This window comes from Colobus angolensis, unplaced genomic scaffold, assembly GCF_000951035.1.
Source record: "Colobus angolensis palliatus isolate OR3802 unplaced genomic scaffold, Cang.pa_1.0 Scaffold13, whole genome shotgun sequence".
In the NCBI taxonomy this organism is placed as follows: Eukaryota; Metazoa; Chordata; class Mammalia; order Primates; family Cercopithecidae; genus Colobus; species Colobus angolensis.
Window position 1 is genome coordinate 5,471,872 of NW_012114252.1, and position 16,342 is coordinate 5,488,213.

A 16,342-nucleotide genomic window follows, 5' to 3' on the forward strand; every position below is an offset into this window, starting at 1 on the left:
TAACTGATTTCAGGTACCTCCCAAAAAAACATGTGGCAGCAAATCTAGACCCACGGTGCAATTTAGGAGCCATAATTTTAGTAAAAACCAGATCTGATCTAGAGTAGACCTTTATTGCAGCACTTTAGAAGTTGCATTGACACAAAGTAGGTTGTGTTCAACACTGCTAACTCTTTGGCAGTGATATTTATGTATTTATTTTAAAATATTTCAAAGGTTTAGAAATTAATAATTATTTGTCCTAAAAGTGCCATTCAAAAATGGTTTTTGTATGTAGAGTGCCTGACTAAATCCAGTTTGCACATGGCCTGTCTTTTTAATGGGAATACATTGAGATTTGCCAGATACTGCTAGAGAACAGGAACAATGAAAAGATCGTTCAAACCATGATACCAAACTTTTCTGAACAACCATTCAACTCACGTGCTAAGGGAGTGTCTGCAGTAAAGATACTGAAGCTAGGAGCTTCTTTGTGGACAGATAAGGCATTATTCATAAATACAATTTAAATTTACAAGTTCATTCTAACTGAAAGAGGCACTGTAACTTCTCCATACTTAATTTCAGGACCTTATAATGAACCCATGCTCATTATAGACAACTTGGAAAATTTTAAAAACTTACAAAAATAAAAATCAGTGACAATCACATTACTCAGAAATAACTATTAACATTTTGATTATTAATTTCAGAATTTTAAAGATACAAACGTGCTTATAAAATATAATTTTATGTAGTTTTTCTTAATATTAAAAAACGGTATTTACTTACCTCATGTATTAGTTCATTTTCACACTGCTATAAAGAAATACCCAAGATTAAGTAATTTATAAAGGAAAGAGCTTTAATTGACTCACAGTTTCGTACGGCTGGAGACGCCTCAGGAAACCTGCCATCATGGCGGCCGCCGAGAGACAGCGAGCAAGAGCGGGGAAAACTGCCTTACAAAACCATCAGCTCTCCTGAGAACTCACTCACTATCACGAGAACAGCGTGGAGGAAACCGCCTCCATGATCAAATAATCACTTCCACCTGGTTCCTCCGTCGACATGTGGGGATTATGGTGATTGCAATTCGAGATGAGATGTGGGCGGGAAACCGCCCCCATGATCCAATCATCACTTCCACCTGGTTCCTCCCTCGACATATGGGGATTATGGGGATTACAATTGGAGGTAAGAGTTGGGTGGGAACACAGAGCTAAACCATATCACCCCACGTTGTTACATTATCTTTGGAAAGATTGTTTTATTGGCTATTTAATACTTTATTGTATGAACACAGCAAATTTTGACTGTGGAATTTAGCTTGTTTCCATTTTTGATATTATAAATCATATTGTAAAAATATCTGTTAATGTATATTTTTGTTGGTATTTATATCCATAGGGTAGATCCCTGGAAGATAAATTTTTGAGCCAAAATATAGGAACATTTTAAGAACCTTGACATATGTACCAAACTTCAGAAAGTTTGTATCATTCACACTTTTACCAGCATGTTTGACAGTGATTGTTCTGCTGTATTATTGCTAATAGTGAATAGTGCCCATTGGCAAGAACCCTTGCAAATTGGAGAATACAGCGTTCCCTTATTTTCACTGTATTCGCTATAAAACAACAAAGAAAAACAAAGTATATTTAGCAAATGAAATTTGCAGATTTCAGTAGAACTTTAAAATGACCAGAAATGTTAACTTCTGTTTTGTCAAATCAGACATCCCCAATTTCTCAAGGTGATTTTTTTTTTTTTTTTTGAAACTGTTTCCTATTTGGAGGTTAGAAGTGTAGAGTCAATATCCTTCACCTGGTTGCTTGTATGCTTGGTTACTACATTTACAAGTAGCAACAATGTCAGGTGCAGTGGCTCACGCCTATAATCCCAGCACTTTGGGAGGCCAAGGCAGGAGGATGGCTGGAGCCCAGGAGTTTGACACACGCCTGGAAAATATCATAGGACCCTGTTTCTAAAGAAAAAAATATTGGGGGGCATGGTGGTGGCAAGTGCCTATAATCCCAGCTACTTGGGAGGCTGAGGCGGGAGGATCGCTTGAGTCCCGGAGGTCAAGGCTGCAGTGGGCCATTATTGCACCACTGCATTCCAGCCTGGGCAAGAGTGAGACCATGCCAAAAAGGTAGCAACTATGATGTTACTTTCTTAAAAAGTTCACTACTGGCAGAGTCAGATGAGTTAAACCAGGTCTTTAAGAAAACTGATGAAAAGGAGTTAGCTGATTTTCATATTAGGAAAGTGCACACCAGAATAAAATTGACTGGCACAACGCCAGGTGGAAACATCTACTTATCATGGAAAAAAAGAGAGCCTCCTGTATAAAATGAATTTCTACCAAAATACAGAGTTTGGGATCATCCAAGCGGCAAGAGGCAGCGCTTTGCCCTTCAACTGTTAGTGGAGACACAAGGCATCTACTCCTAACTGCTCTGTTATCGCTAGAGCAGCATCATCCAGATCCCTTCTGTTAATGAAATTATTTTTGTCCATCTAGGCAAGATACGGCATCATGTGATTTTTTCAAAGCACTGTAATGTCAAATGCAGAATCACTGATGAGCCAGATTTCCAGGATCGTATCATTCACGCCATTGTTGTTGAAGGGAGTGGCCACATGGATCTACCTGCATTCTGTGTCCAGATTCTGCACAGCACTTGACTCCACATGCATTCTCCACAGAAGTATGCATATTTCTGTGCTTTTGCCTAAAGCTAGATTCAAGCCCTTCAGCTTGGAGGGAGCTGTGCAAACCATACTCACAAAGTTAAAACTTGTCTGATGATTTTTATAACACCACATATAGTCAACTCTTGCTTATCTAGATGTGGATTCTTTAGTCTGTGGGCTGAGCTGTGGCAGACTAATGTTTGTCTTTAACTTTTTATTTGAGAAAACTTTTAAATCTATACAAAAGTTGCAGTAATAATACAGTAAATTCCTGTGGAGTTTGCATTTAGGTTCACTCATCATTTTTTCCTACATTTGCTTTCTCTCAGATAAATAGATGGTAGTTTTCTGATCCAGGATCATATATAAATTATATGTATATATGTGTTTATGTGTATATTGTTATATGTGTATGTATATATGATGTGTGTGCATGTATACATATATATATAAAATCATTTTTGCTGAACTATTTGAAACCAAGTTGCAGACATCATAGCCCTTCTACCCTAAATACCTCAACGTGTATTTCCTAAGAATAAGGACCTTCACTTACATAGTAGAACGAGTAAATTCAGGAAATTTAACATTGATACAACTTATGATCAACTACACAGTTCTTATTCAGATTTCACTAATTGTCTCAGTACTGTCCTTATTGCATGCTTTTGGATCCAGGATCACACAACACACTTAATTGTCATGTCTTTTAAGTTTCCATTTAATCTGAAACACTAAGCCTTTAATGGTCATTGTCATTTTCAAAGAGTACAGGTGAGTTGTTTTATAGAGTGCCCTCAATTTGGGCTTTTCTGTTGATTTGATCCAGGTTTGGCTTTTTTGGGGGGTGGGGCCAGAAAGAAATAACACAGATCCTTGTCCTTGCCTTACACGTCAAGAGACAAGGGTGTCTACTGGTCCTATTAATGTTAACTCTGGCCACCTGGTTAGGGTGATGTCTGCCAGATTCTTCTACTATAAAGATACAATTCCTCCCTTTTAATTAATACAAGAAGACACTTTCTGTCCATGCAAATACTTTGTTCCCACCCAAACGTCCACCCTATATTCATTTAGGAGCCAATGTTGAATTTTGTCTGAATTCTTTATGACAATGATGGCTTCTGCATGGTGCTTTTTCTGTCAATCCTTCTACATTTATTAGTTGACATTCTAAAAGACCTGTCCTTTCCATTTGTCCATCTATCCATTTACTTAGCTATGTATCTACCTATCTACCTAGATATCATCTATCTTATCTCATCCTATCATCTTATCTATCTACCTGCCTACCTACCTACGTATCTTCATCTGTCTTATTCAAATCAGTATGAACTCATGGGTTATTTTTAATGAATTATGTTATAAAATGGAATTTAAAAATCTTCAGTCTAGGCCAGGTGCAGTGGCTCATGCTTGTAATCTTAGCACTTTGGGAGGCTGAGAGGGGAGGATTGCTTGATCCCAGGAGTTTGAGACCAGCCTGGGCAACATAGTGAGACCCTATCTCCACAAAAAATTAGCCAGGCATGGTAGCATGTGCATGTAGTCCCAGCTACTCAGGAGGCAGAGGTGGGATGATCACCCGACCCAGGAGGTTGAGGCTACAGTAAGCCATGATTGTGCCACTGCATTCCAGCTGGGGAGAGAGAGACCCTGTCTTGAAAAAAAAAAAAACAAACAAAACACCAAAAAACTTCCACCTCAATCCTCTGTTGATTCTTCTTTTTACTGAAAATAATGTGATATAAACTGTTTCACAGAGACTCATTTTATTTATTTTTTTTAGACAGTCTTGCTCTGTCGCCCAGACTGGAGTGCAGTGGCACAGTCTTGGCTCACTGTAACCTCTGCCTCCCGGGTTCAAGCGATTCTCCCACCTCAGCCTCCAGAGTAGGAGTGGTAGCTGGGATTACAGGTGTGTGCTACCACACCTGGCTAAGTTTTGTATTTTTAGCAGAGACGGGGTTTTACCATATTGGCCAGGCTGGTCTCGAACTCTTGACCTCAGATGATCCACCCACCTCAGCCTCCCAAAGTGCGGGGATTACAGACGTGAGTCCTTGCACCCGGCCGTGACTCATTTTGACTTTTTCTAAGTAGTCTGCAAAACTTTATTTTCAAAGGTTTCTCATAATGCCCTCCAAAGTCAAATATGAGTAACTTTTGGATCAAACGCTGTTTTGCAACACCCAAGGCTTTCCATCTATTGCTACGGATAATTGTGCATTGGTTGTTTTATGCGCATGGTTGCTGAGCAAACTACTGAATTTAGCCAGAACTTTCCAATGTAGGCTTTCTGTAAAGTATTCGTAGTTTATCTAAGTTTTTATCTTGGTCCTTCTTGAAAAACCATATAATCCCGATGTGGACCCCCCACTGTGACAAGTGAGATAAACTGGAGTGTAAGCGAAGGTCGTTTAGGGCCAGGGTATGTTATTCTTCTGTTATTTTTTAGTTCTAAATTCAAATAAACATGTTTCTCTCAGCTTTCAACCTACACTGCTGCTTTATTTTTGAAAAGATGAGTTTTCTTTTTTTAGAACATTAAGTTTAAAAAGCAAAACCTCAGGTAACCCACGTTCTTTGTTTTTAAAGGAAAGCCGACACCCTGTATATCAACTGGTGTTTCCCCCACTGCCATTTTTTTTTTTTTTTTTGAGACGGAGTTTTGCTCTTGTTGCCCAGGCTGGAGTGCAGTGGCGCGATCTTGGCTCACTGCAGTCTCTGCCCCCCGGGTTCAAACAATTCTCCTGCCTCAGCCTCCCATGTAGTTGGGATTACAGGCTCAGGACACCATGCCTGGCTAATTTTGTATTTTTAGTAGAGACGGGGTTTCTCCATGTTGGTCAGGCTGGTCTCGAACTCCCGACCTCAGGTGATCTGCCTGCCTCAGTCTCCCAAAGTGATGGGATTACAGGCATGAGCCACCACAGCCGGCCCCATGTTCCCTACTTTTACAAATGGCCTGATGTGTACCCAGCTATTGCCTTAAACAGCAAGATCATGCTGTTAATTCAAGAATAGACTTGGCATAAACATATGCATAGCATCATTTTGTTTTAAAAATACTTTTAGACTTTACACATCCCTAATTAACATGAGCAGGATTTAAGCTTTTAATGCTGCTTTAAAATATTGCTAATATATAGTAGAGCATTTTGAAAGTCTACATAGCCTAATTTTAAACACAAAAGTCATGGTATGATTTTTCCCTAATTAATAAAGAGGCTTGTGTTTATTGAGAGCTAATTGCACACTAGGCATTGTTCTAAAATGGTGCTTCTCAATTATCTGGGGTTAAGAATAGGTTTTATTTAATTATTTTAACTTTTCAATCCATTGCAAACTAATAAGTGGTTCTACTGTACATGGCTAATGTGCTACTCACACCACACATGTCTCATTATCCAAGTTCAACAAACTCTTGGCTGCTCCACAAGGAGTCCCCGAATCATGAGTTTGGATGTCATGGCAAAGTCAAAAGCCTATAAAGGTTTCTAACAGCTTTCCTGAAATTCCTGTACTTATTGTGGCCTGAGGTTATGAACAGTTCGTGGCCTGGCACTAGCCCGCAGACCATGATGCTTTGAGTGGCACTGTTGTAGAGTATGTCCTTCATATTTCATCTTCCCAACAGCCCTCTGAGAAAAGTACTACCCCAATCTCAATTTTACAGAAAAACAAATGGAAGCATAGTGTGCTTCCCAACCCAAGGGCCAATAATTAATAGGTAGTAGAACTTGGATCCAAACCCAGGCAGTCACTGCACAGAGGAGCCAGCATCCGGATCCAGGACGGTAGACTCCAGAGCTTGGGCTCCTTCTCGCGTGTGCTTGTTTCATTTTAACTCTATGTAAAGTAAGAACAGTTCGGTCTAGACCATGGTGAGGATCCCCTGAAATACACCTTCTACAGTTTACAAACCTACCTTCATCTACATTTATCTTACTCTCCTCTCATGGTGGAAGAGGGGGAACTTCTTACTATCCAAACTCAATGCATTTCCCTCTGGGTCCTAACATTGCTGTTCTGTTGGATGCTCTTGGTCCACCAATCATCCCAACCAAAGCAACTGTGCAAGTTCAAGAACTATGTCCATTTTACAGATGAAGCAGTTGAGGTTCATAGAGACAGAAACTTATCCAAGCATGTAACCAAGGCTACACGGCTATAGGGTGGCCATATCCCCATTTGTCAAGGACAGTCCCAATTTATTGCCCGGGCGGACAGCATATTCTTTGGTCACCCAACATTGCTAGGGAGTAGCTAAGACAGAATTGGCAGCCAGATATATGTGACTGACCCCCAAACTAGGGATCTTTCTACTACCCTAGGATACCCCTTTAAATCTCAGAATTATAGTTTAAAGGAAGGCTTCTTCCTAGCCATTATCCATTCACATAACAAACATTTATGAGCACCCACGATGTGACAGGCATTGTGCTAGAAGATGCAGATTTTAAAATGAACAGGGCATGGTCCAAGTCCTCAGAAGCTCATGGTTTAGAGAGGAAACAGAACCACAAATACTCAGGGCAGCGTACATAATTTATAGGCCCCAGTGCAAAATGAAAAAGCAGGGCCCTTTGTTTGAAAATTCAGAATATCTAGATGGTGAAAACAGGGCATTAAACTAAGTGCTGGGTCCTTCTAAGCAGGAGTCCTGTACACTGCAGACCCCATCTATGATTCACTGTAATGAGGGGTACTCAGGGTATTATAGACATATATAGGAGTTAACCAATCTGAAGACTGCTCTTAAGATCACTTCCTGGAATAAATGAACACCGCTGATTTTAGAGAATAAGGACAACCAGGATATTTCCCCTACATGGACCTTCTCTTCTCTTTTTCAGGTCACAGGTTCTTGAAGACAATCACTTAATCAGCCATCTCTTGTCAACTGGCAATTCATTTTGACTTAAATGCCAATCACCAGGAGTCTTCTGCCACTGAACATTCCAATAATCTCCCTCCACAGCTGGAACATATACTGTGGTGGACATGGAGATGTGCCACCCATCACCCCCTTCAAGGACTTGTCCCAGCTGCTGGAGGTTTAGTTGCTGGGCAATCTTCTGCTGTCAGCCCTTCTAGGGGCAGCCCACATGCAATGACTAATCAAGGTGGAGGGAGAAAGCCTTGGCCACTGGCACACAGATGACCCTCATTGACCATTTTAGCTCCAGGGTTCCTGGTGGGGTCAGCTGGTCTCTCTGGCTAGCACTCCAGCTTGATTTCTCCCTCTACCCAATCCTGCTTCTTCCCTCTTGATTACACAAAGATTAATCCGAATCCCAAGGATAATATTGTAATCAACATCTGGAACACCAAGCTCCATCTCAGAGTCTGCATCCCAGATAATCAAAGCGCAGCACAGACCAAAGAAGCTTCTAGGGCTTGGGGAGGATTTTTACTTGAAAATTAGTTATATTCATAAGACTTATTTCTTCCCAACCCCTGCCTAGCTTCTGCAGAATCGTAACACTTATTTCTAAATCCTGAAATCAAATATAAAATAGTGGAAACAAGGACTCTGTATGTGAATGAGTTACCCTCTGGGTTGAAAACTTCCATTTGATAAGGATCAACATATCCATTAAAACACATATAACATATTTTATAGAAATTAAACCATGAGTTTCAATTTTTGAGGAAAACTACTTGTTTTTCAATCTGTATTTGGGAAATAATGTAGTCCATAACTATACTGATTACCAAGTAAGATGGAAGTATTTCATTGACACACATTTACTCAATTTTCAAAGAATGAGGATTTGAGAATTAGACCATTTGGTGAATAAGTTGGGTTGAGCATAGTCATGGCTTTTAGGATGAGCATTACTTGTTGAACATTCTTAAGTTTTCTTTATTTCAGGTGAAAGATTTCTCTCTTTGCTTTTAGTAAAATATGTCCATTAGTAATGCATATCACATTTGTGGAATTATAAAGATGTTATTTTGAGCTGTGGTGGCCACAATGTCATACAGTTTTCTAGGTAAAGGCACAGCTTGAAAACACTCTAAAACAGAATTGGTTGTGGGAAGTGACTTACACATTCATTCAGGTGCAAAATCTAACACACTTCAGGGCATACAATTCTGAACATCATTAATCTTTTGAGAATAGGATTTGAAACAAATACCGAGATTTGAGAAGACGGGCTTCTAAAATCTCCACAGTCAAACCCTCTGAAAGAAGAACACAGATTTTCATTGCAGTACATAAGGACAAGTTAATCAGCTGATAAATTAACATTAACTCAACTCACTAAATTGAACAATACTAAATAATAAATCTAATTCACTGACTCATTGAATTGATTAAAGTTGTTTCTTCACAAGACATCAACCACTTAAAGTGTTATTAAAAGCATCTAGCATTATTTCTTGTATTGATACACAGTATATATTTTTAAAATTACATATTTATGGGATACATGTATTTGTTACATGCATAGAATGTGTAATGATCAAGCCAGGGTACTTGAAGGTATCTATCACCTTCAGTATTTATCATTTCTATGTGCTGGTAACATTTCAAGTCCTCTTTTCCAGTTACTATGAAATATATAATATATTGTTGCTAACTATAGTCACCCTAGGCTGCTATTAAACATTAGAACTTCTTTCTTCTACCTGTGTTCATACCCATTAACCAGCCTCCCTCTCTCACCCACCCGCCCTTCCCAGCCTCTGGTATCTATCACTGTATTCTCTGTTTCCATGAGACTAAATGTTTTAGCTCCAGTATGAGAGAACATGTGGTGTTTGTCTTTCTGTTCCTGCCTTATTTCACTTAACAGAATGACCTCTAGTTCCATCCATGTTGCTGCAAATGACATGTTTCCATTATTTTTTTTGTGGGTGAATAGTATTGCCTGGTACATATATATATATATACACCATATACAAAATTCTTTCATCTGTTGATGGACGCTTAGGTTGATGCTGTATTTTTGCTATTGTGAATAGTGCTATGATAAACACGAGAATGCAGGTATCCCTTTGATATACTGATGAAAGAAATATATATATTTCTTTTCTTTTGGGTAAATACACAGTTAGTGGGGTTGCTGGTTTGTATGGTACATCCTTTTTTTTGGGGGGGGGGACAGAGTCTCACTCTGTTACCCAGGCTGGAGTGCAGCGGCATGACCTCAGCTCACTGCAGCCTCTGTCTCTTGGGTTCAGGCAATTCTCCTGCCTCAGCCTGCCGAGTAGCTGGGATTACAGGCATGCGCCACAATGTATGGCTAATTTTTATATTTTTAGTAGGGATGGGGTTTCACCATATTGGCCAGGCTGGTCTCGAACTCTTGACCTCAGGTGTTCCGCCTGCCTCAGCCTCCTGAAGAGCTCAGATTACAGGTGTGAGCCACTGCACCCAGCCATAAGGGACATCTATTTTTAGGTTTGTTTTTTGAGAAATCTCTATACCAGGCTGGGCATGGTGGCTTACGCTTGTAATCCCATCACTTTGGGAGGCCATTTGGATATTCTCTTTTGTGAAATACCCATTCACATCTCTTATCCATTTTTCTAATTGGGCTTTCTGTGTTTTTCTTAATGAGTTTTAAGAGTTCTTTATAGTTTATGGTACTGGTTCTCAGACTTTAGCCTGCATCAGAATCACGCTTAGGTTGCTCGCTTCAGTAGCACATATACTAAAATTGTAATGATACAGAGAAGATTAGTATGGACCCTTAAAAAAAAATCACCTTAGGGCTTGTTAAAACACACATTCCTGGTCCCCACCACCAGAGTTTTTGATTTAGTAGATCTGGGGTGAGGCACAAAAATGTGCATTTCTAATGAGTTCCCAGGTGATGCGCTATGCTGCTGGTCCAGGGACCACACTTCGAGAATCATTATTTAATAGTGATTTCAGTGTAACAGCAATAGACATTTCTTGTTAGTTTTGGACAAAGTCATCTTCAAAACCAAAACCAAAAGCAAAAACCTCAACCATTTAATACTGCTCAAGCCTGAGGCATAAGCTAATACTCTTTCTTCCTAGAAGGGTACAGATGGACTTGTTTAAATAGCAACTGCTTCAAACTGTCTGAAACCCACTGAAATCTACCCGTTAGAATATTTGGTACACCTAATTCGCCAAGAGAACCGGTTGATGATAGAAGGTATCCTTTGATCCCGTATTTTTCGACCTCAGGAAAACTCACTGGCATTCATCAGCAAGAACATGAGTCAGGAATCCCTCGAAGCACAGAAATACAGATCTCTGAATGGAGATGAAAACTATCATTTATTTCAACTGAATCTAGTTTCATTAAAAAATTCTATGACAACATTAAAACAGAAACAGGATGTTTATATGACTGTCTTTAACCTCAAAAGTCCAAATAAACATATAGACATTTTGAATATAGCTAACGTTTTAACAAACCTCATTATGATCACCGTTGTAACTTCAGTCACCTAAAATACGAACCATGACTATTAATAAACATTTACTGTGTGTGGTTTATTGGACTGAACATTAACCATACATTTATTTCTAAGTACTAGGAGTTGAACAGCTACTACAGTCAATGTATTTTGGTAGTTAGCTGTGTGTGTGCTTTTTAAGGCTTTGCTCAATAAAACATCTGTTGCTCTCTGCTGATGAGTCAAAAAACTTGCTATATGAAGGACACATATATGTATACAAACAAATGCACACGTGTGCATGTCTATATACATAAATGCAATTTCAGGGACGTGACACCTTATTCTGAGAGGTCATGAGACTCCAAACCATAATAGTAAAACCTTTAGTAAACTGAACTCAACATGTTACAGCCACCACCATCAAGAAAAATTAAAGACCCACAGTTCAAATAAAGTACAACAGGTCCCAGGAAGCATTGTGGTTTGTTGATTCATTCAACAGAAAGCCCAAATGACAATGCTATTAGTGGTCAGAAGTAAACTAACCTGGACAGCCTCATGAAAATGAACCCCTGGATGCATCCTGAGAACATACTGCATAATTATAGTCAATGCTTGCAACAATTTTCAGTTTGTCTCATCATGTTAGCAGAGGCTATTCATGCAATTTAGAAAGGATTTCAATAAAGCCTAAACCAAAAGGCTTACAGTCAACAGAGGGTTAGCCTTCCATAAATGAGAAATCCAAAAAAGAATGATGCCACATATTTCAGGAATGTCGGTTAGAGGTTTGGCCTTCTTGGGAAGTGTCATGACGCTGAGTCTAAAACTGCAGCAGTTACCATGTCCAAGTCATGCAGCTCTAAAGGAGGATGGACGGTCACATCTGTGTCCTTCGGTATCAAAGCACCTTTAAGGGCCTCCATTTTGAGAAAGTAATATTTTCTCTTGCTTCTCTTTTACAACATATGATAAAATATTGTCCTTCTATCCTTTAACCATATATCCTTTTTTTTTTTTTTTGGTGAGGAGTAAGGGTTACATACTCCCTACTACTATGTCCCAAACTTTTTCTTTTTGTTGTTCCTATTGGTTTTAACTGTACTATTTTCTAACAAGAAGCCTTCAGAGGAAATAATGGATCCTAGTTATGTCAAAGAAAACAATGCGACAAAATGGCAACTTCACAGTCTTCAAGTAAATAGAATCCCTGATATAAATGGAAATTAACCTGTAATTTTGGGGGCAGTAAAAACAACAACAACAAAAACCTGTGACAACTTTGTCCTACTCCTTTAAAAATGAGCTTTGACTCTGCAGTTTCTTAAGGCACAAAACCTGATAGACAGCATTTAACTGGTGGCCTGCATCTCTGATTTGGATTTTAGAAAACAACTATTGGCATTTAAATAAAAATAAACCATTTTGTTAGAGCTGGAGATCACTGGATAAGTTGGGAGAAATATTCAAATGAACAGGCATCTTGTATGTATAAATATTTGTTGCCAAAGTAAAAAAAATCACAATGTGGTTTACATAGTCCAAAAACTGGCAGAAAACACCTTCGGAACAGACTTGACGTCTTGGTTGGATTCACAGTGCTGTCTCGAAAATAGTTAAGGTTGAGGGCTGTCCATTGGAAGTGTTTGTAACCATATGGTCAGTGTGACCAATATGTGGATAATTTCTTTTGAAGTATACCTGCCAAAAAAAAAAAAAAAGGCAAGCATAAAAAGAATGTTTCGAAATTTTAAAGTCCTCCTCCCTGAAACAATGCACTTCTGTGTCCACTTCTTCATGTGAAGCAGATCATATCCCTCACTGAGACACAATTTAAGAACAGGGATGAATCTACTGAAAGAGGAATTAGCCCCACTAGAACCCTCAGCAGGGCTGGGTTAAATGCCAAACAACCTGTAGATCCATTTTAGTTCCGATCACTCTGATTCATAGATATGTTTTATCTCTGTATTAAATTGATAAGCAGAATCATTTTACTGACTCAAAACCTGGAGATAAATTAAAAACAGGGTGACAAAGGCTGGGAAATCTAGCGTCTGCACGAGGGTTTCTCATTTTCACACATAAAATGAGCACAATAGTTTTGGATGTTAATATCAAGTTGTAATCCCTATATTTTATAAACTCTGATTGACAAGCATTGAAATGCTGGCGTATATGTATGAAACATCCCGGCGTTTAATTTGTGCGGCAAAGCAGTTATAGGGCCTATAGAAATGTGGTCTGTGGATAGTGGCCCACAATAATGAAAAGAGAAGCAAAAGCTTTAACAATGACTCCACCAAGCAACTTCTCTAAAATGTAAGATGATACCAAATAATAGGACAGTTCTTTGCCAAGCCTTTGAGTTCCTGAATTCTTGCAATTTCTAGCTGAACTAGAAGAGATACAGGTTTTCTGATAAACGTATAATCAGAACATAAAGGAAATGAAATACTGTCAAGTTTCTCTGTTCCGCGATCATCAGTTTTTAGTAGCTGTATCGTATCTTGGTTCCTTGACAGATGCGCATAACAAAATGAAATAATGTCAAGACTTGTGAGCTCTTATCTCAAAATGTGTTTGGGTGAAAAAGGACTTCAAATGTAATTTTTTTTTTCCCCAAAGAAGAATGTGAAAAGTTTCGTTTGAGTCTTTAAAACAGAAAATGTAGCAAGTATCTGAGGCTGACACGTGTCAGCTGGGTCTCTTAGTCACACGATTCTGGATCTATTTTATAAAATCTTGCTCCGAGTATATTTGTGGGTGCTGTCAACAAAGTTATCACTGGAGATAATGGGCTTCACATACGAAAAAGAAAGTGCTGAGATACCTGCCTACATATTAAGTGTACTTTCTTTTTCTCTCACTTCTTGCATGCTTGTTACTCCAGAAACATTACATATAACACACTATATATTAAAATGTCACTTAAGGAGAAAATAAATCGTCCAATAATGCTGGAATGCCACCAGAGGAAACCTGAGGCTATTTCCATTATAATGCAAGTGTTCAAAAACAAGACTTTCCAGGGGATAATTTCGTATCATCTCCCTCTCCCACTTTTTCAAGCTAGCCATATTTTGTGCCGTTATAGATTTATCAAAAAGGCTATTCCTTAGTGAAACTAAAAACAACCAAAAGAACAAATAGACATTCACATCACTTTCTACTGCTCGATAGCCTTCCCTAAATAGGATGCTTCCTTCTGTGTAACCCTCTTGATGTATTTTTTTTATATAAAGAAAGTGTTGTTATTATCAATTTTACACCCAAATGGTCTTAGCTTCATGGTCTGAAATACTTAGTCAAAAACAAATCTTGTGTATATAGTCTTTGATTTGACCTTTCTTTTTCTCTTCTGCTACCAGGTTTTATAACACACTATAACAGCACAGGTGAGATAAAACATCTTTTTTACAGTGCAGGTGATGAAGGGAGTTGAGATTACTGAACCACTTTTAGCAAAGCCCTCATGTTGTAAGCTACGTCTGGGATGGACAGGTCCAGTCTCAGCTCTCTGGAGATTCATTGCTGATCCTGGAAAAATTACCTAACCACTCTCTCTACCAGCTGCCTCATCTGTAACATGAGATAACAATAGCCTACGTCACAGGAACTGATTAATGGCCACAGACAACAGATTGAAAACCCGCCGCATTAGTGTTGGGTGTCATGATGAACGCTGCTCAGAGAAGTGGCCCCTAAGTACACAGAACGTGGCAGTATCGCCTGGCTTGAAGGATGAAGACAAAGCATCTAGGAAACCCTCTGGTGCATCTTTTATCTTTACAGAATCCCAAAGCTGTGGCTGAGACAATTTCAGCTGAGTGAATATGGTAACCTGGGAAGCAGAAAGGCAGAAGTGAAAGATCATAGAAGTCGGAGTATGAACACCTTTGAACTGGTGGCTTTGAAAAGTTACTCAGGCCGGGCACGGTGGCTCACGCCTGTAAGCTCAGCAGTGTGGGAGGCCGAGGCAGGCGGATCGCTTGAGGTCAGGAGCTTGAGACAAGCCTGGCCAACATGGTGAAACCCCATCTCTACTATAAATACAAAAATTAGCCAGGCATGGTAGTGCACGCCTGTAGTCCCAGCTACTCAGGAGCCTGAGGCAGGAGAATCACTTGAACCCAGGAGGCAGAGATTGCAGTGAGCCAAGATCACACCACTACACTCCAGCCTGGGTGACACAGTGAGACTCTGTCTCAAAAAAAATAATAATAAAAATTTTAAAAAAAGTTACTCAGCTTCTTTTACTTTAGCATTTTCATGTGTCAAAAGGGGATAACAGCAGCAGGTTAGAAGGACTCTGAAGCTTAAGGGAGACAATGCCATAAGCGTTCACGTTTGTGGCAAGAAGAGTATCAGTGAGTATGGGAAACCTTGTCCCTCTTTTCCTTCTTTTCTTGAGTTTGCTCCATTATAGTTCCTCTAATGTAGGTTGAAACTAAGTTCAGTATTTAAACTCTAGCTCATCAGTGAAGCCACCATAACAGAGCTAGATTTTACTAAAATCAACAGAGCAATACAAGCTCCCCCACGTGGACGAAGGAGAGCGACTGGGCTTTGATTGACACTGCATGCCTAAGATACCATCTGATGTGTTGAATTCAGGCTCAAGACCCTGTCAGTCCATTTTTACTGATGTGTATGGACCTAATTCAATCACAGTAACTCTCATGGCCTCAAGTTCATCATTTTTAAATCCAGTCTAATTTTGGTGTACATAATTGGCATGAATATTGTCAAAGTCAAAGAGTAATGGAGACTTAGAAAGGACTTCTGCTTTTAAGATAATGGAGTAATGAATTTTCTGTCTTTTTCCTTTCAGAAACCACTGTAAGCATTAAAGATATTCATTAATAAAAAATAAGCTAAATCTTTGTGAAATTAAGAGAGCTTGAATGGTAAAATATCATGAAGGGCTGCCATATGCAACTGGAACCAGTGGAGCTGTGGCAAGGCTGAGAAGATGTCTATGAAGAGCAGGCCTCAACAATCATAGGAAAGTAAAGTTCTCCAATTAATTGGAGGAACACTAAGGTATGTCAATAAACAATCAAAAAGAAACATCTTTGACCTATGTACATTGGTGAGGTCCTGACAGAGAGAGATTGCAATTGCCCAATTCTGTAAGCTAAGGAGGAAGAAAGGCAAAACATGCATTCTCAATTTCTTTTTTTTTTTTTTTGAGGCAGAGTCTCCTCTGTCGCCCAGGATGGAGTGCAGTGGCCGGATCTCCGCTCACTGCAAGCTCCGCCTCCCG

The 16,342-nt window shown here is 39.3% G+C and overlaps 1 protein-coding gene across 1 annotated transcript in view; it reads right to left on the reverse strand.

Moving 5' to 3' along the window:
• Positions 1 to 10,925: 10,925 nt before the first annotated feature.
• Positions 10,926 to 16,342, reverse strand: part of ABCC4 (ATP-binding cassette, sub-family C (CFTR/MRP), member 4) — a 237,785-nt gene continuing 232,368 nt past the window's right edge. The window contains exon 31 of the mRNA XM_011933938.1: positions 10,926 to 12,774. Coding sequence (XP_011789328.1) covers positions 12,667 to 12,774 — 108 coding nt within the window. The 3' untranslated portion in view covers positions 10,926 to 12,666. The remainder of the gene's footprint in view (positions 12,775 to 16,342) is intronic.